The sequence below is a fragment of the Crocodylus porosus genome, unplaced genomic scaffold, assembly GCF_001723895.1.
Source record: "Crocodylus porosus isolate Cpor-Errol unplaced genomic scaffold, CroPor_comp1, whole genome shotgun sequence".
In the NCBI taxonomy this organism is placed as follows: domain Eukaryota; kingdom Metazoa; phylum Chordata; order Crocodylia; family Crocodylidae; genus Crocodylus; species Crocodylus porosus.
In genome coordinates this window covers 1775965-1798235 of record NW_017728905.1, presented here as the reverse complement: position 1 = coordinate 1798235, position 22271 = coordinate 1775965, and the positions used below count along the sequence as shown (strand labels likewise).

The 22271-nt window shown below is 49.0% G+C and overlaps 2 protein-coding genes across 3 annotated transcripts in view; one reads left to right on the top strand and one right to left on the bottom strand.

Annotated features, from left to right (window-relative positions):
* The window catches only part of IZUMO4 (IZUMO family member 4), a 9220-nt gene extending 8894 nt beyond the window's left edge, over positions 1–326 (bottom strand). Inside the window, exon 1 of the mRNA XM_019556960.1 lies at positions 98–326. Coding sequence (XP_019412505.1) covers positions 98–326 — 229 coding nt within the window. The remainder of the gene's footprint in view (positions 1–97) is intronic.
* A 1393-nt stretch (positions 327–1719) lies between these two features.
* On the top strand, positions 1720–20727 carry MOB3A (MOB kinase activator 3A). 2 transcript variants are annotated; one of them, XM_019557041.1, is made up of 4 exons: positions 1720–1838; positions 15379–15945; positions 17870–18072; positions 19059–20727. In XM_019557041.1, exons 2-4 carry the CDS (start codon positions 15528–15530, stop codon positions 19086–19088), a joined length of 651 nt encoding a protein of 216 aa, XP_019412586.1. In that variant the 5' UTR covers positions 1720–1838; positions 15379–15527; the 3' UTR covers positions 19089–20727. The 2 variants fall into 2 exon arrangements, with proteins under 2 accessions (XP_019412586.1, XP_019412587.1); XM_019557042.1 differs by lacking the exon at positions 1720–1838 and adding an exon at positions 9100–9194.
* The last annotated feature ends 1544 nt before the right edge of the window (positions 20728–22271 follow it).

Genomic DNA, 22271 nt, shown 5'->3' with positions numbered 1-22271 from the left:
CCCCCCCTTCCTGCACTGCAGACCCCGGGTCCTGTGGCAATGGGGCCTGGCAGGGGCCGTGTTGGGGGTGATGCCCGGGGCTGAGCCACTCGCTTACGTATCTCAGCGGGGATGCTGAGTTCCAGCTTCTGCAGCGTGTCACCGGGCCAGGCCTGCAGCAGCTTGGTCACCTCCAACCTGCCGCCCAGCCCCCAGGGCCACAGGCTGAAGTGGGGCACGTAGGTGGTGAAGTGGGTGGTGAAGCCGGGGTCACACTGCAGGCAGCCCCGTGTCACACCCAGCGCCACCGCCACCCACAGCCCCAGCAACCACCGGGCCGTGCCCATTGCCTCCGCCGGCCCCACCGCTGCCGCCGCCCACGGTTCCGGGCGTCACAGAGCCTGGGTTCCGGGCGGGGCCGCGGAGGCGCCGCTGGGCCTGGCTCGGCCTGGCCGCTCCCCCCACTCGCCCCCCTCTGAGCCCCACTGTACCCACAGGTGGAAGCCAAGCACCCGCCAGGGGATGGGTGACTGGTGCCTCCCAAATCTGGGGGGGGGCACCAGATTGCCAAAGGTGGGGGGCCCCCAGCAGCTGATAGCTAAGCCAGCGGTGAAACCAGAAGTGCACTTCCCATTTCGTGGCTGGTGCTTCCAGGTGCACGGCCGATCTCAGGAGGTGCACGTGCACCCGCGTGGGCCAGGGGGTCATCTCCTGGCTTCGTGGCTCCTTAGCATCTCTGTGATGCCCGTGACCACCAAGGTGGTTTTCCTACTTCGGCAGGGGGAAACCACTTGCTTGGCCTTGGCCCAGGGAATGCATAGTTAGCCTCCCACTTTCACTTCCAGTGGGAAGATCTTGGCTCCAGGCCGACTTCATGGAAATAGGAGACTCCTCCCTAGCTTGTTTCTGCAGCCGTACGGCTGAGGGCAAGCAAAACTTGGGGCATCCGAACCCCCAGCCTCTGGGCGTGGGCCAGCAAGTAGGATGCCCGCCAAAGGACAAATCCCCAGGAAGCATCTGAAGCCCCAGGCATGGGTGGAGGATGTCTGCCGGTAGTAAGGGCCACTTCTGGTTCTGGACTTGTGGATTTGGAATTAGTTTTGGCTCGTTTGGCCCCGGATACAAATTAAATAAAAAAACCCAAAAGTCGGTGAACACCTGTGGGTTTGGCAGATGCTGTCTCCAAAATTATCCCACATTTTGCACATTTTTGGTATTATTAAGGTAAATGCCATACTCCCCCAAACAGCACCACATACATATGAGCATAACAGAAATAAGTTCGAACAAAGTAACTGAACTATTTATACTAAATCCTATATATTGTACTGTAATATACTAGAGATGCTAAAACAGAGCCCACCAACATAAAAACATCACTAAGAGAAATCTGGTAGTAAATGCAGACATGACTCGGTGACGGCAAAATCAGATCTAATGTGCAGGTTTACTATTATCAGTGGGCCAAAGCCAATCAGAACCGGTGGCAGAGGGGATCTCTTTTATTAAACCAAGTAGCTTTTTGCAACCAAAAAAGCCCAACACGATTCTTGATTCGCAAAATTCCCCCCTGCATCCAGCGGAGGAGATGGCAAAAGATAGGGGAAGTTCTGGGCTGGCGTTAAAAAGTGTATTGTTACAACGTAACGCGCGAGATCGCCGCCGCCCCGCGGGAGGAGCCTGCGGGCGGCAGCGCGGCCCCTTTAAGAAGAAGTAGGGCCGGCCCGGCGCGGCGGAGGCGGAGTGTTGCGGTGCGCGCGGAGCTGGGGGCGACACACGCAAAAGTTGCGGGGCGCATCACGGCGGCGCGGGACGGGCCGGGACTCTTCCGCCAGCGCCGGGACTATCCCCGCCAGCAGGTCAGGGCAGGGCGGGCGTGAGGGGGAGGGGGGAGTCGCGCCGCACATGTGTACGCTCTGCGTTTATGGCGCTTCAGCCCTTACGGTGCTTGCACCGTGTAAGTAACGTGTGCAGGGCCTGGCGACGGAGCAGCAGATGGGGGGGCTTGGTCGTGGCTGGTTTCCCAGTGCCGTGTGGGGACATGTGGCGGGCTGGTGCCTTGGACCCCCTCGCACTGGCTTGGGGCAGGCCGGAGCGCGCATTGCCATGGACACTGCGTGGCGTCCGCGGCAGGATGCGGGTCGGGAGAGGAACCTGGAGGTTTCCAGCAGGAATTGGGAGCTGGGGCGTCGCGAGTTCTGGGCACCGGGCTCCATTGCTTTTCCATCGGGAGAAACGGAGGGGGAGAGGAAGGGCTGGCGTTTACCGCGGGGCTGGTTTGCACGAGGGCGGCGTCCGCCGTAGGGTAAGTGTGTTGGGCGAGTGTTTTGGGGGTGTCTGCGCATTCGTATTCAGTTAGTCGCGACCGAGAAACGAGACGGAAGAGCCCGCGTTTCCTCCGTGGCGAAGACGAGCGCATCTGCTTGACTGCTGAGCTTGCCGGCTCTCGTGGCCACCGGGTTGTTTGAGGCTGTCTACCTGCGACTTGGGGTTATTCCTTCTCCCCAGCTCCCGCCTCCCCCTTTGGCAGAGACGGTGCTGGTCAGCAGGAGCCGCGCTTGCTTTCAAGCTCAGGATTTACGTCTAGGCGAGCGTTGGCTACCTCGGTAGAAGATCCTTTCCAGGTGTGTCGAGGGGTCTTGGATCCTCCGTTGAAGTGTGGGACAACTCCCCCCCCGTGCAGTAATCAAGAAGGAAACCTCCTCTCTTAATAGCCCGTGCTTTAGGATTTCTTTATGTAAAAAGAAAGAAAGAAAAGCTACTCTCCAGGCTGTAATTTTCCTTCGCTGCCAAGTTTCGGAGCAGAGGGGATTTTTACTAGGAGATAAAATTCCCCAAGCCATCTATTTTTATTGGGCCCAAGCGATAGTCTCTTGCTTTCTTCCTGGTCAAAGGTTTGGGCTTTCTCCCAAGTCTCTGCGTGTATTTATGAGCCAGTTTCTCAGAACAGTGTAAATTCCATATCTTAGATGAATAAAACAGAAAGTGAATCAATCATCAGACTTGGCTTTGGACGGTCACGCGCTTTTAACATTTTAAAATAAAGTGACTTCTCTGCATTCCTGCCAGATTGGCTCGGGATCGGCCTCCTGTGTGCTGGGGTGGGGAGGGCTTCCTCTTCAGCTGGTGATTTCTTGGCTCGGGCCGAAGAGCTAAGTCGAGATCCAGGCGTGCTGAGCAGGAAGTTATTGCACCGTCGTCTGGCACGTGCATCGGGATGGGGGGCCAGCGCACAAAGCGACGTGCTAGAAGCTGTGCAGTTGCATTTGAGCACTAAATTAGTTCACTTCCAGCTTAACCCGTCTACTTCTTCTCTGGGTGGAGGTTTAAAGCAGACTCCACGTAGTGGTTAGTTGCCAGGTTCCCCGGAGTGGCTCGGGCTGTCGAGCAGCACGGCATTTTCTGGGCTCTGCTTGGTTCCCTGGCACAGCTTCCTCCTGTCCCAGCCCGGAGAATACCCCCAGTGTCTGGTTGATCAGAAAAGCGGGGAGTTTCTGCACAGAAAGCATGTTCAGCCCACTTTAAGAAGTTTGATCTGTATTGACAATTCATGCTATTTTGTAGCTAATGCTTTTTTTTTTTCTTTTCTTTTCTATAATTGGGCCAGAGATTTCTAGGGCAACAAGTAAACAAAGGGGCAATCTTTAAAAAGCATCCTGACACCTGTCTTGTTGGGGTCATCTGATCCCAGCGGTCTTCCCTGCCCATGTGCAGGGGATCTGTAAGGTCCCTTCCAGCCCCTAAAAACTATGAAAAGAGTTCCCCTGGTCGGGGCTGAAAGCAAGCCCTTGTAACCTCTCTGCACTGACCCCAGCAAGCCCAGTGCTTGAAGTTCAGACTCCTGAATTAGGGGACCCATAACCAGTTTTGCTGGAGGTTTAGGAGATTATCTTTAAAAATGGGCGAGATGCAGCTAATGCTTTCAGTAAAGGACGCACCTTTGGCTGGGTGTTTGCCTTCAGTTCTCTATGGCCCTTGGAGGCAATTAGGTGAGACTTCTGTTGCGAGTGTGTCTGAACCTCCCTCCAGAGCTGCTGCTGTGCTAAAAACACCACCCTGCTGCTGCTGAAATGACAAGGGGCCCTGGATAAAATTGCTGTTTGCTTCCTTGCTGCATATCTGAGATGCCTTGGGGGCAGGAGAGGTCGCTGTTTGTTGGATCCGCTGGAAAAGAGCAGACGCTGTGGAGACTGTACGTGCGCGCTTTGAACAGTAGCTTTGTAGAAATGTGCTTGACTTGCGCTTCTCCTAAGTTGTCCGTGCGAAAAACAACGTCCAGTTAGTTAGAGTGGTAAAAGGTCTTCATGCGGATGAGCTGCATGCGTTACAAAACAGGGCGGGCAGAAGGGTATTCAGCTGAGTTGATAAGGACCAGGCTTTATGCCACCGTTGTTTCACAAGATAAACCCTCCCCTAGTGCCGCCCCAGCTCCTTCCACTGCTGCTCTGCTTTCAGCTTCATGCCCTATGCTCCCTGCCTGATCTACTGCTCTCTGCCCTATCTGTCGCTGTGTTCCCAGCCCCCTTCCCTGATCTCCTGCATACCACACACAGGCTGGCTGTGCCCCTTGTGGCACGCGTGCCACAAACTGGCCAATTATGAGCCAAGTGATACCAGCAGGCGTCCTACCTTGCATTGTTGCAGAGAGCCCACGTGGGGGTTTTTCAGTGATGTCATTAATTACATAGTACATTGGTGCAAATTTTCTTTATGTATACAAGCCATAAGGTGCCTTCACCCCACTCTGGCAACATAAATGGGTCTGTAAATGTGCACGAAGGTGGTGCTCCAAATACATCCTGTGCTGGTAGCCTCCCTGGCTGGTGATGCTCCATTGCAGCTTCCAGCTCTTGATATAGGGAGTGGATTCGGAGCATGTGCCACTTGTACCGTGGCTGTATTTGGATGGGTATATTGCCTTCCTAGGATGCGGGGAAACCAGAACATTAAAGCAGGGATGGCACAAGGCCCAAATGCCCTCAGAAGACAAGGAGTGCACTGCAAGCCACCTTCATTTTTCCTGTCCCAATTGCAGTTTCCCATTGGTGCTGCTGCTTTTGGACTCTTCAGATTGAATTGTTTGGTAGGAAGTCAGATAGTAATTGCTGCAGAAATTGTTCTAGGCCTGGCGGTACTTCTGTAAAACTCTGTCTAAAGATACAGCACTGATCTCATGCATTTATGCGGTGATTATAAAGGGGAAGGAGAAGAGCAGGTGACAGCGATTTCTTCTGGGGAGAAACACACAATATCATGCAAAGCGCTATGAACCAAGGAGAGGAAGGATTGTCCCTGTGATGTAAAGGGGTGGACCTTGCTGCCGGTCTCTTTCAGAGCCTGGTGTGTGTAAGGAGACTAGTTCCAGTCTGAGCAATATATGAGCCTGTGTATTGACTGGCTAAAGCACCGTATTGACTAGACCAGTGTTTCTTAACCCAAAGTGGGTCACAAGAATATATGAAAGGGTGATGAACAAACTTAAAAGATGAATTCTCTTTTAAAGGGGGAAAAATGGGAAACGGTGGCTTTCCCCTTGCAGTCTGGCAGAGTCCCAGCCTCCGAGGGGCTGCTTGGGGTCCCTCCATACACCCACCCCCTGCCCCACATACTGGGGCCTGGGGGCACTGGGTCGGGACTGGCTCTAGATGTTTACAAGTGGGTCCTGGTGCAAAAAAGGTTGAGAACCACTGGATTAGAGGAGCTTAAAATGAAAACATCGGGCACCTGTATAGATGCCCAATACCTGCCCCAACATGCTAATAGGAATGCAGGGCACAAACTCAATTAATCGAGTCTAATTAATGCATTCCAGCAGCCTCTGCACCAGGTATTCAGGGTCTAAATGGCAGTGGGGGCACTTTGACTGACTAAAGCTCATCAAACAAGCTTTAGTCAAAGCGCCCCCACTGCCATTTTGAAATGTGGGATGCTGAATATATGGGACGCTCTGGGTGTTTTTAAATTGAGTGGCTCCCAAGATGCTAATTAAAATGTTCCTCCCCCCAGCAAGTGTAAAGATGCCCATTATGCTGGAGAAGTGATCCAACCTAACTGCTACTCGGAAAAAGAGTTCAGAGTTGATAAAACTATGCTGTTTCCCTAAAATCATATTACCTGTGGCTATTGAGAACAGTACAGTGACCCATGTCTTCTGAAATCAGCTGCAAGGCATATGTATATCATTTTAATTGGGCATTTTGCCTCTTGCATCCTTCAATGAGGGACAGAGCCAGGTTAAAGGAGAGTAAAAACCCTGTTTGCTCACAGGTTTCAGAAAGGTGGATCATTTGTACCGCGAAGGGACACACATGTTCAGAGTGCTGGAGGCCGCCACCTGCTGTTTCTTGCCCTAGAAACACGTGTTCTCATAGCGCATCTGTCCATCTTCCAGTGTCATGAGCCAGTCTGCCAGCTTAATTTTGCATCTGCAAAGCTAGCCACAGCTTAGCTCTGCCTTCCCACGTAGCCATGACCCAGTCACTAATGCACAGCAGGAGTTAATTCAGCTTTCCAGAATGTACATGCGTCTAACCAACCAGTGGATGCGAATATTGGTTGATTAAAAATCCTCTTTGTACATGGTCTTAAGTAACAATCACAAGTATAGCAATCACCATTTTCTTTTTTCTTTTTTTTGGTTTTGAAGGGAAAGTTATGTTAATGCTTAACATTTGAGCTAAGCTCTCCCCCTCCACCATGCAAGAATGCTCCACAACCGCTTGTCACTCGGTCTTGATCCAAACTCAAGAGCCTGGCTTGGAGTGGCTACGGTATGTTTACAGTCCCATGAGCTCTCTAGACATCCCAGCAGTGCGTGAGAGCATCCTTTAAACAACTCTCACTACTTCTTGGGGTTCCTGCTGTCTGTGCAATGCATCCACAGATCCAGCATGAATGGAGTATCACAGCCCTTAATCTTGGGACATGGGGTTGCTGGAGCTGTTGCCCTTTGCTGCAATGCATGGCAAGTTCTGCCCCAGGTTATGTCATTTAAGTCCCTCCTAGCCCCACCCTGGCTTGATTTTTTTTTTTTTTTTTTTTGGTCAGGCATTTTTTGCTATTAGCAAAACTAAATCGGTTTTACAATTCGTTTCAATGCAGTCGCCTTTCATGAGGAAAGGGAAATTTAAATTGCATGTAAGATCGTGGTGTTACTTCTCCTCTCTTACATGCAGTTGGATCAGTTCTTCATTCTTGCGGTTCAAAGGACTGTACTGATTCTAGGAGACCCTGTTCCTCGGAAACCCCAGGACAAGCATGGGGTTTTCATGGTTTCCCTCTTGGACTGTCCAAAGAGTCATTGCTTGGATCTGGAGGGGAGAGGGGGACACTCTGGACTGATCATGAAGAGGCTCTTTGTTTGATTGAGCATTGGGGCTGAGCAGGGTCACAGGTCTCCGGTGTAGCTCTATTATATTTGCTATTGGTGTCTCATAGAAAGAAAGACAGGAAATTGCAGCGGTGAGTAAAGCCTTATTTGTCCCTGTGTTTTATTTGCTGCGTTACCAGCCGGTGCACCCACGCAGACCCCAGCGGGATCACAGGGCTAAATTCTGCTATGTTCTCTATAATGTTGTCTCTCTTTCCCAAAGCTTGCTATGGTTCCTCGTGATCTTCAAATGCCATTTTGCCCCTCTGAGCAGATGCTCTGGTTGCGGAGGAGAACGAGAGCAGTGATTTTTGGGGTGGTACTAGGCCAGCAGTGAATACCTTGGCTCCCCTCAGTGCATGAGCAAAGTGTTCACACACCGTATAGTGATGGCTGTCACTGTCTGAGACAGCCAGTGGATTGATTTATGTTGTGCAAGTCTTACAGGCTACTGGAAATATAATAAGGCTTTCCTCTTTTTTACTTTTATTTTTTTCAAATTTTTGAAATGCCATAAAACTGTTTACCAAGAATTAAACAAAGATAGATGGAAACGTCTGCGCCTTGGAAAATCTACTCCAAACGGACAGTGGCGTGGTTATAGAGTTTAGAGGAGTTGCAACAAGTTTGTAGGAAAATACTGCCATGTTTCCCGTTAGAAGTAAGTGAATTCCTGCCAGACAGGAAAGTGACCTGGGTGGAGTTATCATTTAACAAAAATTATGAATGGTCAGATTTCTGCTTTTCTAAACCCTTTTTTTTGGCTCTGATGCCTCCATTACTGTGTCTGTATTCTGTACTGAATGTTGTTTTTGGTCGCTTCCTTACGGCCAGGTTCATTGCTATATTTGCATAGCGTTGCTTTTAAACCCTGCGGAAGAGTTGCTGTGGGTCTACTCCGTTTAGCGTAGTTGTGTAGTGGAGGAATGAGTCGGCTTGTGCTGTGGTCAGCATGCCAGATGAAGCTACGGTCCATCCTCGTGCACGCTGTAGCCTGATTAAATGTTGCCAAAAAATGGCGATGGGGTAAGTTATTTCTGTCGGGGGTGAGTGGGTGTTTCTTGACTTTGAATGACCAGCTTCAGACTCTTTGGCCAGTTGTGCAGTCCTTCAATAGATATGATAAGATGTTTTTGGATATATGCAGTTATGAGCCCTCTGATTTATACCTTTCACATGTTCAGACAGGACCTCCAGCATCCCTGCCTCTTCCTTGTTAGAATTGGCAGAGACCTTCTAAAACTTGTTCGTCCTAACCTGAAAATCTCCCCTACCCCATGATGATCTAACCTGAAATCCTTCCCGTCCTCCCACGCTCCTTCATACTGCAAATGGTTTGAAATTTCCTGGACTTTTTTGCATGTATATCTGCCGATTCACTGGCCTGGGTGAAAAAGTACTTTCCTTTCTCTCTGCAAGTGCTGTACAAGCCCGGCCTGAGCATGTACGGATGGCTAAATCACCACAATTATGAACTGCTGTGCAGGGATTGTAACTTTTGGCTGAGTTTTGTATACGTGTTAAATCTAAAATGCTTGTCCAGTGGAGTAGTTTTCCCTAAAGGAAAATATTTTGACCAACAACCTTACTGTAAATCTGTTACTCACTGGGAGATATACTTGAAGGGCTCCTACGTGAGTAAGGCAACAGGATGTGAGCTGCCTGAGCTGTTGGGTCACTTGGAAAGGAAGGGAGGGGGCGGGCACGCCTGCAGCCACTATCTGCCTCCCACAGTCTGAACTTACACGGTAGATACTGCATGAAACAAAAAGGGAAGCTTTCATTTTGGCCCTTAAACACTGGCATAAGACTGTCCAGCAAGCCACCGAGGAGCCCCAGGATGCAGGTAGGAGCTTGGTGCGTTTCTTCAGGTGCTTGCTAAATCTCTGAAATGTTAATCCTGCGTGGGGACGGTGCAAGGGGGGGAAGACGGCGCTGTATGTTGCTCTGGATGGTGTTCAGGAACTGAAGGAAACAGTCTGCTCTGGGCAGAAGGTCCTGTGTAGGCGGTGGAGTCCTTAAGCATGCCGGGGGAGCTGGCTTCCTGAGCTGATCGGGGCAGGCGCCTACCAAGGATACCACCCCTATTTTGGAAGGGGGCGGAGGTGCTTTCCAGGGTGTGATCGCTGAACCTTTGCTATTGACATGTGAAGGTGATGGTCGGCAAGTTCGAGAAGTATTCAGACTATGGCAGTGGCGGCTGCTGCTGCTGCTTGCTGACTTCTCCAAGCTGGGTAGCAGCCGGCCAGCCTGCACTCAGTGGGCACGTCTACACGTTCCTTAAGGCGCAGTAGTTACTGGGATGTATTTGGTGGCCGTGTTGGTCCGAAAAAAAAATGCAAAACTCTTGGTTCAGAGATAATGCCTTTTATTAGACCAACTAAGAAATCGCAAAAAAAACATCTTTCTTTGCAAACTTTTGGACCCCTCCCCCCCTATTTGTCAGTCAAATCCAAGATGGTAAAAATCCTTACGTAGAAAATAAACTTCGTTTTGCACAGGGGAACTAGGAGGCCGCAAGTCTGTTCCTGTGGGTCTGTGAGTCTTGTGCAAGTTGCTCCTTTATGCACATTTAGTTTAGTACTAACTAAATGCGCTTACAGCACAGTAGCGCTGGCGCAGAGGTTGTTTTTGTGACGCTTACTGTGTAGTAGCCTAATAACACCGCGCAGTAGCATATGCTCACGGTTTTGGACTGGCACGCTACTGCGCAGTGTTATTAGGCTACTGCTCAGTAAGCCTCTCGTGCAGACGCACCCGGTGCGAACAGCCTCATTCAAAACAAGGCAGCGCGGCACCTTCTTCAGCTTAAGCAAGAGCAGAATCTGGCCTCGACGCCTAGCAAGTAGCTTTCTGCATCTGTCTGGCACAGAGTCCTTTTTTTTAATTTTTCTTAAACCCTAGCTCTCCTTTTCCAATTAATAATTGCTCACCTGGGAGCTTCATTTTCTCCCATCATTCACCGCTCGTTTTTCTGAGTTCAGCATACTGAACTCGCCGTCTCGTGCCCCTGACTGGAGACGGTGCCATTCCTCCACAGAATGAATTTGAGAGCTTTGCTTTGCTGCTGGGCTGTCTAAGCAGGTACCAGCTTGGTGGCTCGCCAGGCCGTTTTGGAAGACAGTGGTGCTGGCCATGTTCTGCTCTTCATGATTTTGGCAAATTGTATTTGGACAAATGACACATCAAATTGTAACTCCACTTAATCTTTCCTTTCTGTTCTGCGTACAGGATGATTTATTGCTGCTTGTTCAGTGGATGGGTGATTGTGTGTGTGTGTGGGGGGGGAGTTTGATAACCCTTACATCATCTTTAAGCAATGTCACATGCTGTTTTGGTCTGTGTCTCTCTCTAACATGTTTTCCTAGGGCCAAGTATTTCTTTTAACCGAGGTGCGCATCAAGCCCATCGTTAAACACAGTGCATCTGTTGGGAATTTCAGCTAAGATTTCCATGTTCCTAGTGTCTTTGGACTGTTGGCAGCTTTACAGGGGCTGGGCAAAGGAGCCAGTTTGTCATATAGTCTTGCCAGTCATAAAAATAGAAAGAGGAAGCTGCAGAAGGAAAACGGCATTGCTAATATAATGCAGTGTGCTTGAGTACTGTTCCCCCTGCTCCTGTGCTGGCCTTATTGGCACATCCTCGGGCAGTGTGAACAGGCAAGGCATTAGAGGAGCTATATTGATCCACACCAGTCTAGGATCTACCTATGTAAATGCTTATTGGCTTTGCTGGCTTGCTTTTTTCCAAGCTGAACACACAGGGCAGTCCTTGCCATTGTATTTTATGCATATAAATATATATATATATGGCTTCAGTTTTCACCAACATATATAAATCAAACTTCAGACCTCGCCCTTCAGTCAAGTTCTGTAAACCAGCTCAAACAGATTTGGCCAAAAATCATTGTCATCAGTCCGCTCTTGGACATTATCCCTTTGTTTCATCACTGATAACTTAGTGCTGTTGGCAGCCTCAGCAGAGAAACCAAGAACTGACTGGGCCAGGAAGTCAAAATTTCCCCCTTCCCCTTCCCCTCCACCAAAGGTTGGTACTGAGAGAAAAGGAGCTCCCCGTTTGCTGCTCACGCTGCGGTTTGCTGAAGGCCTTCAGTCTCCTGCTTGGTGAAGCCTGAAACGTCCAGAGGCTTGCATGCTCTCAAACCTGAAACACGTGCAGCTCTGCTTGTAATAGAGGCTGTGCGTCAGGGGATGCTAGACACCTTAACAGCTAATTAGCAAATAAACCCAACTATTATCCACTGTAAAAACTCCCCCTTGGTATGTCTGGTTTGGCTTTTATTAATTCTTAAAATAGTAGGGTCGGAAGGGACCTCAGGAGGTTGCATCCAGTCCAAAGCCCTGCGCGAATTGGGATCCACCCTGATGAAACCATGCCGCCAAGCCCTAGGACCATTTCTTGGTGTTCAGCATAGCGTGACCGGCTTTGGGAATGCAACTTTGCCACTGCATTGCAGTCTGTGCTGCCCTTGGCCCCCCGGGGTCTGTAACCTTCCAGTGGGGAGGTGAGGAAAAAGGCTGCTGGACACAGGGGGAGTTCATAGCTTTGTAGATGTTGGCGACCTCTCGGGATCATCAGGTCCAGCTCCCCTGCGCTTGGGCAGGAAGACTGCTGGGGTCAGAGGACCCCAGCAAGGTGAGCATCCAGATGTTGTTTGAACATCTCCAGAGTAGGTGATTGCATCATCTCTGGGGGGGGAGTCTAGTGTAGACCCCGGTCACTCGAGTTGTAAAGTTTTTCCTTGCGTCTAATCTAAAGCGGTCTTCTAGCAATTTATGAGTGTTAGTCCTAGTCATCCCCTGGGGAAGCCCTGAACAGATATTCTCCCAGTCCCTGATATGCACCCCTTGTATACTTATAGGCTGCCACCAAGTCCCCTCTGAGTCTTCTCGTCTCCAGGCTGAACAGACCCACGTGTCTCAGCCTTGCAGCGTATGGCCTGCTCTCCAGACCTCTAACCATACGTGTCTGATTTATTCGCATGCCAGCATAGGTACCATGACTTGATGGAGTTGCAATAGTGTAAAATGAAGGTAAGTAAAAGCAGCATTGAGCAGAACAGAAGTCTCCTCTGTCCTCCTGCCTGGAGCCCAGAGCCATAGGGCTGTTGCACACGTGCATGGTGCTGCTCGCGCAAATCTCCAGTATTCGTTTCTGCAACTCCAAAGTGAGGAAACAGTTGCGAGCCAGTATTTCCCTGGAGCAGATTTCCTGCTGGAAGTCACTGCAGACCCAGCACCTGCCCTCCACATTGTCACAGAGGCTTTCCCTTTGTTCTGGCATCGACTTCGAAGCAAGAGCGGCCTTTGTTACAAGCCCATTACGGGAGAACTTTGTGGGTGCAAAAGGATGGGCACAGCCCCTTGCATTTCCGCTTTGCAGATGCAGTGAAGTGTTGTGCTGCAGGATGTGGTGAGGCTATGACTTGCTCATGCTAACCAGAGCTGCCCTCTCTCTGCATCTGGCTTCTGGCGTCGCTGCTAAGTGTGTGCTACTTCCTCTTTACATCTATTCGTCTGTGTGATTAATCACATCTTGAACTTGCTTCTCTTCCTATGGCTTAAGCTAGTCAAAACACTGCCAGGTTCTTCCAGACACTTCTCTTAAAACAGGTTCTCCAAAGCAAAGTTTGGAGTAGTCACGTGGCTTTGCATTGTTTCATCTCAGGACATGGCCTGGTTTACTTGATACCCAGTGAATCTCTTGCCGAATCTCATGTGCTTACATTTTTCTTGCAACCTGGTGTGTCCTAGGGACCCGTGCACATCCGTGTGCAGTCCTGTAACGCCTCTGGCTCTGGCAGCTGAGGCTAATGCTTATGTTAAGCAACATTTTGGGGAGGTCCCTTACGCATTCTTGGTAGGATTGATTTGCTTTACAATTATGGACAATAAATATTGGTTGCTTAACTTAAGCAAGCAAGAAACCTGGCTATGTGTATGTGCTCTGTCATTTTGTGTGTGCATCTGGTCTTTCACTTCTTTTTCCAAAGGAAATGCTGATTTCTAGGGGTTGTTGACCATCAGGACTTGTTGTTTTATAGTCCTTTTAGACTAAACTTGGTGCTCTTTGCTGATCAGGAGGATTCAGCGCATATTTCCCCAATTTTCTAGGCCAATATAAACGTGTCATTCACCATTTTCTAACAAAGTTTCTTACATACCGAGTTGTTTGGTCTGCCTGTCTTTAATTGCGACTTTGGTCAAGCTGTTCATGAATGGAAATCAGAATTCAATTTAGTGCAGAAAAACAGCCTTTTAAAAAATGAGCAACCATGTCTAAAACTCCCTGCCACGTGAAACAAAGGCGTCTGTAACTTTTGTAGACCATAAATTGTACTGAGTATTGAAGCACGCAGTGAGCAGAAACAATTTGGAGGGTTTCCATCTCTGCCTCTTATGCCTAGGTTTGAGTCCTGCACGGAGAGAGAAGCAGCAGGAAAGCTTGTTTTCAAACTTCTCAAACCATTTCATAATTTCTGGATGAAGCAGTCCTTGAGCTGCATTAAACCAAAGTGAAAGAAGAAATACTCTCTCTACACCTGCAGAAGAGGCTGTAGCTGTCACCAGCTGTTTAATCACTTCAGTGAGCTCTGGTTCGGGGGCCTAGCTTGTGACTTCCCTTCAGTTCAGTGTTTGATTTCTCTTTTTCTTCCCTCCCCCAGAACTCTGAATGCAAACACGTAACGCTTGACTAGCTGCCTAATTAGCGTGCTACAATAATACATTATGCAAATTTGGGCCTTCAGAGGTTGTCATAACCTGCAATTTTTCAATTGGCTATGTTTCAGAAGGAAAATTGCTTTAAATTTGTCAACGCAAACTCCATCATAAAGGACACAAGCTCTGGTTGTGCAGTTCATGTGCCGAGCAGACTTGATTAATAGAGCCTGCTTTGAAGCGGGGGATCTCTGGTGTGTCACAAGACAGAAAAGGATGTGTACAAATGCTGAACCTTCCCGCCATGCGACCGGCTGTGTCCTGCCCTGCCTCTTGAGTGCCTCACAGACGATCATTTGGCTGCCAAGAGGGTGCTTGGATGTCTGAGGACAGCATGGGACTATAAGGATGTTTCTTTTGCAGACTGACTTAAACTGACCTGTCCGTGGTCTGGTCAGCAGCTTCTGTGGTGTAATACCAAAACCACACAACTCCTGTTTCACATAAGGACTCCTGCTATACAGGGCTATATATGAATACCCATGTAGAGTAGCACCTTCCTACTGGAGCAGTCTCATTGACCATAATGGGGCTGTTCCTACCATAAGGTCCTTCCAGTGTCTGGTTATTAGAATCTGGGTTTCGAGCCCATTCAAAGACAATCATGTTGACAGACATTTGTGAAGGCTGGGTGATTTTATTTTTTCTTATCGCATCCCGGAACAAAAAAAGCCGTACTAGTTTCTGAATGACTTCATAAAACAAGAGCTATCCTGGTGTCCGAGTGAGAAGCCCATCCTCCCTGATGCCTGTTTTTGAAGGCAGTCACAAAAACTTGTCAATTTAGGTGCAAACCTGCCCTCGCTGTGGGTGAATCCTGCAGGCCCAGCTCTGAAATGTTCATTTTTCTCCAGCCACCTCTTTGAGAACTCTGCCCTTGCTCTCTATTTAAGGACTTTCCCTTTTATAAAACGATCTCTTGAAGGCGTACTATAGCATCCATTCGAGATCTTCAAATTTTGGATTGGGGGGCCGGGGAGGCAGAGAAAGTGGCTTCTAAATCTTCCTACTCAAGAAGTGCCTCCCAAACTCTTTGGACCAACACACCGCTGTTGGCCCTTGCAATTCCTCTTCAGTGCGCCTTCATGATTTAAACTCTTATTTGAAAATCGGGAAGGGTCTGGTGTGATTTGACAGAACAGCTGCAAGCTGCTTAGCATGGTGTCGCACACCATCGGTAGTCTGTAGACCACAATTGAGGAACCATAGTACTAATAAACTCAAACAAAGTTGCTCCCAAAGAACAGCTGCTCCTCTAACACTTGTTTGTAATTCTCTTTTGTGTTGCAGATCGGAAGGTCCTTGAGGAACCAGATGAGCTCAGAGAGATCTTGGTGAAGATTAGAAGCCCTTGCAGCACTGTCACTGGACACGGTCCAGTAGCTGTGTGTCTCCAGCTGTCATCACTGCGGACTTGGAAGAGAAAGAAGAGAAGAAAAATGTCCAACGCCTTAAAGCAAGTGTTTAACAAGGACAGAACCTTTCGGCCCAAGCGCAAGTTTGAGCCCGGGACTCAGCGGTTTGAGCTGCACAAGAGAGCTCAAGCCTCTCTCAATGCGGGGCTGGACTTGAAGCTAGCGGTCCAGCTGCCATCTGGTGAGGAGCAGAACGACTGGGTAGCAGTGCACGTGGTGGACTTCTTCAACCGCATCAATCTGATCTACGGCACCATCAGTGACTATTGCACAGAGCAGTCCTGCCCCGTCATGTCTGGTGGACCCAAGTACGAGTACAGATGGCAGGATGAGCACAAGTACCGGAAACCCACCGCCCTGTCTGCACCCCAGTACATGAACCTCTTGATGGACTGGATTGAGGTGCAGATCAACAATGAGGACATCTTCCCCACCAATGTTGGTGAGTTGAGTTTGGTTGGTAGGGGGAAAATCTGGGGCTACAAGGAGTCAAAGAGCAGTTGGGGCCAGTGGCATAGACCTTCTTCCCATCTACTTTGCCACAATCACCCAGGCTTGCCTCTTCTACTGCAGCACAATTCAGGAGTGCAGCACAGTGTGGTGGCCTGCACTAAGAAACATGTTGGAGCAAGCATTGTGTTCCTGCCCTGAGAGTTGCTCTTGCTTCTGACTTCAGGTGAAACAAGAGAGGGGATGCTTTTCCCAAGGGCCCTAAGCCTTTGGGATCGGTCATGGAGCTCCAAGCAGTGATGCTCTTGCTCCCTAGAGCAGGCCATCCAAGTCTGCATCAACTACTTTCGTTCTGTAGCACCCGGTGCTTCTTGGCTGACTGCTTTGATTTCCTGTGACCTGGTACGAAGTTATAAATAACTGGCTGAGGCAGTTCAAGAAAGGGGGATGATGGAGGGGGCAAGAAGGGATTTATTTCAAGGTCTAATAGTTTCAGTCTCCCAGAGGTTAAAATCAAGAGCGTGAAAGCAACCTAAAAAGCACGATTCTCACTGTTTTTCTTACTAAGGCTTTTTCTGTACCACTGTGGCCTATAAAGGAGTCTTTTTGTATGGATGTAAATATAACTGATATATCCAATAACCCCCACTCCACCCTGCCAGGGCAGTAGAAATGCAGGTTGGGCACCTGAGCTTGGACCTTTTGTACCCAAGGGTGAACACTTCAACACATGGCTCAGTTCCAGAGACTGCAGTTCCCACTGAAGTCAGGATGTGGATGCTTGCCTCTGAACATGAGCTTTAAGATACTGGCCTAATGCTTCATGCCTGTGTGCATCTGAAACAAGCTTATGTTGTGCCAGTGAGAGCTGCTCTTCCAGCTTCTGTAGCAGCTGAAATTTTGGACTGTTTTGAAACTCTGTCAGTAGTGTTTTAGCTCTGGTCCAGGTCTGACTAGATGACTGCATTTGAATGCAAAAGGCCAGTGTCTTGGATTAGTTCAATTTAGTTCTCGCTTGCCTTGGCAGGGGAAGGGGCAGCACAGCAGAGGCTACTTGCTCAGTAAAAAGTTGGCCTTCTTGCACTCTGCAGTGCTCCTGGATGATCTCTTGGGCAGAGCTCTAAGGCAGCTCACATCTTGGACAGTCAGCATGATGCAAGGCTGTGTTTTGGGAGAGAGAGCAGCTGTGAAATATGGGAGAAAAACAAATCTTTCACAACCTTCTGCTGTTTAAATGCCTGGTGTCGTAACAAAGCTCTGGGAGCGTTCGCTTTTTTTTCTTGGGGTCTGTCAGGGAGGATTTCTTCTGAGCTGGACTGGTGACATCCCCTACCAGCAGTCTGTTTTTATCCAGGGTTGGGGGAAAGCTTATAGCATCAGAGACATCAAACTCTTGGATGTTGTACTGCAAGCCTTTTCTGCACCGCTGTGGCCTGGTTGGAAATGTGCCACTTCATGCAGAGCACTTGTGAACAAAGAGCCGCTTAGCTACAGAAAGAGAGGTGTACTATTTTAAATCCCCGTCTGTGTTTTCCCCATTATCTGTGTCCAGTTTTAAAATGGAGTCTGGTATTGTAAATACTAGAAAGACCAAATGGCCAAGCATTGTTCTGTTTTTCATGCGCTACAGTTGTCTTTCCTACTAACAGCCATAATTGCAAAGTGCCAAGAAGTGACAGAAGAGAACATAATTTTTTTTTTTTTTTTTAAACTGTGCAGGAAATGAGGTTTTTGAAACACTGACCCAGTGCTAAGAGGGAGGGAGGTCGGTCGGTCGGTCAGTAAATTATTCTGGATGAAACCTTTCTGTCAGTTCAAAATGGCCTGGGCTTCTCTTGGTGCTTTAGGAAGAGGGCATTGTACCTTATCTCTGGTGCTGCTTCGGCAGCCTCTAATGCCCACATGTCTCCTCGCAGGTACTCCTTTCCCCAAGAACTTCCTTCAGGTAGTAAAGAAGATTCTCTCCAGGCTTTTCCGGGTTTTTGTCCACGTTTACATTCACCACTTCGACAGGATCACCCAGATGGGGTCAGAAGCCCATGTGAACACCTGCTACAAGCACTTTTACTATTTTGTGAAAGAATTCAACCTAATAGACACCAAGGAGTTGGAACCACTGGTGAGTGAATTGGCCACGCGTGGCTGTGAATGCAAAGATGATGGAGTCTGCCATTTGTCTCGGTGGCACTCTGGCATGTGGACTCCCCCTCCCCTGATTGCCAGTTTGCAAGGCCCAAGCAATGAGAGAGAGCCCCGAGGAGGGCAGCTGATACTCCCACTATACCTGCTCCATTCCCTTGCCTGGTGCATCTCGGGTTCCTCTTTGCCTTGGTCTCATCCACGGGTCACAGACCCCAACATCCCCAGTGTGACTGAGCAGACCCATCGCATACGTGGAGAGGGGAGCTGATGTGTTGTGTGAGCTGTGCCCAGCAGCCCCCTAATGCTTTGGGCTGTCAGCTTGTCTGTGGATGGTGTCTACTTCATTTCCTTCACCCTCCTGCTGCCTCCCCGGGTGCCACCTCCCTTAATCAGTCAGTGACTGTTACATGTATCTGCCGTTCTTCAGTCTGGATGCGCTGGCCATAAGGAGCTATGCATCCCTTGCTTACAGACTTGATGGGAATTCCCAACAGTCTGCCCTGGTGCCTTTGCCTGTGTAGCCCAAACGCTGCTCAGGAGCCCGGGGTCTGTTCCCCAGCTGTTGCTGCCTAGCTTTGTGACTCTTGCAGAGTCAGTCTCCTCTCCCCACGCTTTTATTTCTCCTTGTGTAAAATGAGGACAGTGCTTTCAACCTTCAGAAAGAGCTGGGAGGCTGACAAGTACTAATTATTAGAATGGGGTGGTGGGTGCTGATTGATGCGCTGTATCAAGCAAAGGAGATTTTTGTCGTATGACATCCGGGGTGTCCTGCCTGGTACTGGTTGGGGAATGTGGAAGCAGAGTTAAAGATGACATGGTGCATTGTTGCCTGTCACAAGCATTCCAGTTTGGATGCTTCCTGTCTTAATGTAATCTTGGAAACCTCAACCTTGACTCTCTTACTGAAATCTCCCTCTCTTGGGTACTGGTACTGTGACACTTGCTTCCTGTTTCGCTTGACAGAAGGAAATGACTTCACGGATGTGCCACTGAGATCCAGACCTTCCTGCCCTCACCTAGTCACTTCCAGGACTACCGAAGCCCATGATTGCAACAGAGATGCTCTTCAAGGCAGTCCAGAGACATTTCGTTAAAATATATTTTTAATGAGTTTTCAATGTAAAATGGAGATTGCAGGAATATTTTTAAAGATGTTCTAGATAAAACTAGTTTTCTACCGTAATTTCTATAACTTTGCTACTAAATGGAAATATTCTCATTCTCAATCAACTTTGAGGCGGGAAGAAGGCTTTGTGCTGCAGCCACCTCACACTTCATCTCCCCTGCCAGGCTGTGGCGGTGGTACTCACTAGACTTCTTCAGTTGCTTCAAGTGCTTTTTTTTAAATGTTGAAAGCCTGGACTGGCTTTCAACAGAGGCAGGACATGGAGTTGGTCTCCAGATTGCTGTGGTGCCTTCCACTGAATGTGCTTTGTATACTGAAGCCCCAACTGTATGGGGATCACCTGGAGCCTGGTTCGAGTATGCTCCTGTGCACAGGTTTTGTAGGGCATTCGGGATGCTCGAGTTTTAGCCTTTTCTCATCTAGACAATCCATTGTATGTGCAGGCTCAGCCCTTTGCATGCTTTAGTCTTTGCACCTAACTTCCTTCTTCCTGAAATCCTTACTGCCTTGTCATGGCTAGACCAAACTTGCCATGTCTGGTCTAATTCAGCTTATGCCTGTTAACCATTGAGGTTCTTGCTTCAGGAGGAGGCAGATATTAAGGTTTCCCTCTTCCTTAGCACAACATGCTTTGAAAATAGGTGCTGTGCGAGTAAGCTCCACTGTGTGCCTGAGCACTGAGACAGGTGAAAATAGATGCAGCTGCCTCTCCTGCTACATCTGTTTTTAACTGTCTTTCTCCTTGTGGCTGTAACATAACTTCAGCTCCAAGTGGCACCGTATGCACGAGGGAGGGCGCTTCAATGCTGCTGCCCATTTACATAAGCATATATGTGGCCTTTGAGAGTAAAGAGAGCAGGAAAAGCTGCTGGGACGGAAGTTGGAAGTATTCACCTACACTTAGGCTGCTTTGGGATCTTTCCTGGAGCCCTGACGCTACACCTCAACATAAAATGAAGTCGGTTGAGGCCACTCAGTCTGGCCCCAAGTCCCTGGAGGTTGTGTTCCCTGCTTCCCGGGAGCTGGAGTAGGTAGGTGGAGGGATCACTGTTTTTACACGCCTGCACCCTTTTTGACCCATGCAAATTTACGGACACCAGTTTCTGTGAGTGATCTATACCACTCTCCCTCTTCTTCCTCTGTCGCGTTTCCCGTCTCTGTATTTCCCGTTCTGTCTCTTCCTGTCACGTACTGTACATCTTCCTTGACCGACTGCATCTCCAGTGCATAGTCTTGCTACTGTCTGGATGAGTAACTCTGTAGAGCTGCCTGTTGTGGCTGACAAAGGAGTGACCACTGGATTTGGGGTAGGGGGAGACTGGAAGGGGATTTTCTGAGCAGTGACCAAGTTGTTACCACTAGCCACTTTCCTCTAAGGGTTTCCTGTGTTCTGAGTCTTGTACTTATGTGTGTCATTTCTCCTACTATAATTGGGATACTTTCGTTTTTACAAATGCCACTATCATTCCTTGAAATGGAAGCAATAAATTATGTTGAATTTGCAGATTCTGCTTGTATTGCTATGACTCTTTTTTTTTCTTTTTTTCCCTAAGAAATCAGCACTCGTACCATCACAGCAAATGACTTGCATCTGGAAATAACAGACTACTACATAGTGAGTGCAGGCCCCATCTCCAAAAGCTTCTTAAAAGCTTAAAGCTTTCTGGTCTTAGATCTGGTCTGGTCTCTTATTACTGTTGTATTGGAGCACCTTATGTTCTTTAGTGTAGTTATCCTTGTAATACCCCTTTGAGATAAGGCATCTTCCTACTTCATAGGTGGGTAACAGAGAAACCAGTGACCTTACCAATGTCACGCAGGACCTGAACAGGGTCTCCGAAGTCAAAGGCTCGTGGAGCAACAATTGGACTATAATTCTTAATGTCTTAATAGTCCTGAAAAGCACAGTTGCCCACTTTCATATCTATGGCTGCCTCATAAGCCTGCCAGGAGTGTGAGGGCTGCACCTCACCAACCCAGATCTGTTGTGTAGTTCCAGCCAAAGACAAGTAGTCATCCATCAAAAACATGCTCAGGCTCCTGCAAGCCAGGATTGCAGGATCTTGGAGGAAGGGACACAAATGAGTTTCAGGCCAGTGGAAGAGGTCTTGGGGTAGATCCTAATCCATGTCCTGATATGGGATTCACTTTGGAAACAGCTGAGAGCTCTGCCCAGAGCAATGACTGGAGACAGCACAATTTGGCTTTTATGGCCATGTGACTGTCAAAGGAGAGAGAGCAGTTCTGGGTCCTTGGACTATATCTGTCATCTACTACAGCTTGCTGCTGACTTCACCGATGGAGAAGGCCCACAACTTCAGGTCTTGGCTCGGCTCCCCGGCCGTAGAGCACTGATTCAGCCAAGGCCCTGACCCTCTTCCCTCCCTGTGAAGTTTCTGGACACAGAGGACACATCTTAGATATCAGGGTAGTGAGAGGGGTTTCGGAGAAACACCTGCTACATGCACGAAGAAGAAAGGTCTTCCATTGTCACAGGGACTTGGCCAGCTGCTAAGATAGCCTGCTGTGTGTGCTTGTTGGAAAGAGGCTGCCCTGCTCATGCTCACGTATGAAGACTGGTCCACAGGCCTTTAAAACTGAATTGGCTGCTTGCTGGGGTGTTGCAGGAGAGAAAAGCAGAAATTCATACACAGTGCTATGGGTAGAGAGAGGAGGATGTGCAATGCTGTCATGCAGCTGGGGAATGCTGTTCTGCCAGCTACTGCCTATATATTGTCACTAGAGGGAGCTGCCTTCTCATGCATCAGCAATGAACTTCGCACTCTCTCTGGTGTCGGACGGACACCGAACCGAACTGCCTGCAAGTCCCAGTGCAGAGAAGCTGGTGTTGACCCTGTAAAACTCATCAGTGACCAGGGCTGTCTAAAACTCCTCCATGCAAAGAGCTTCTCCCGAGAAGAATCATAGAATCACAGAAGTCGGGTCGGGAGGGACCTTGTAGATCTTCAAGCCCGACCCCCTGCCTGGGCGGGAGAAAAAGACTGGACTCAGATGAGTCCAGCCAGGTAGGCATCAAGCCTCTTCTTAAA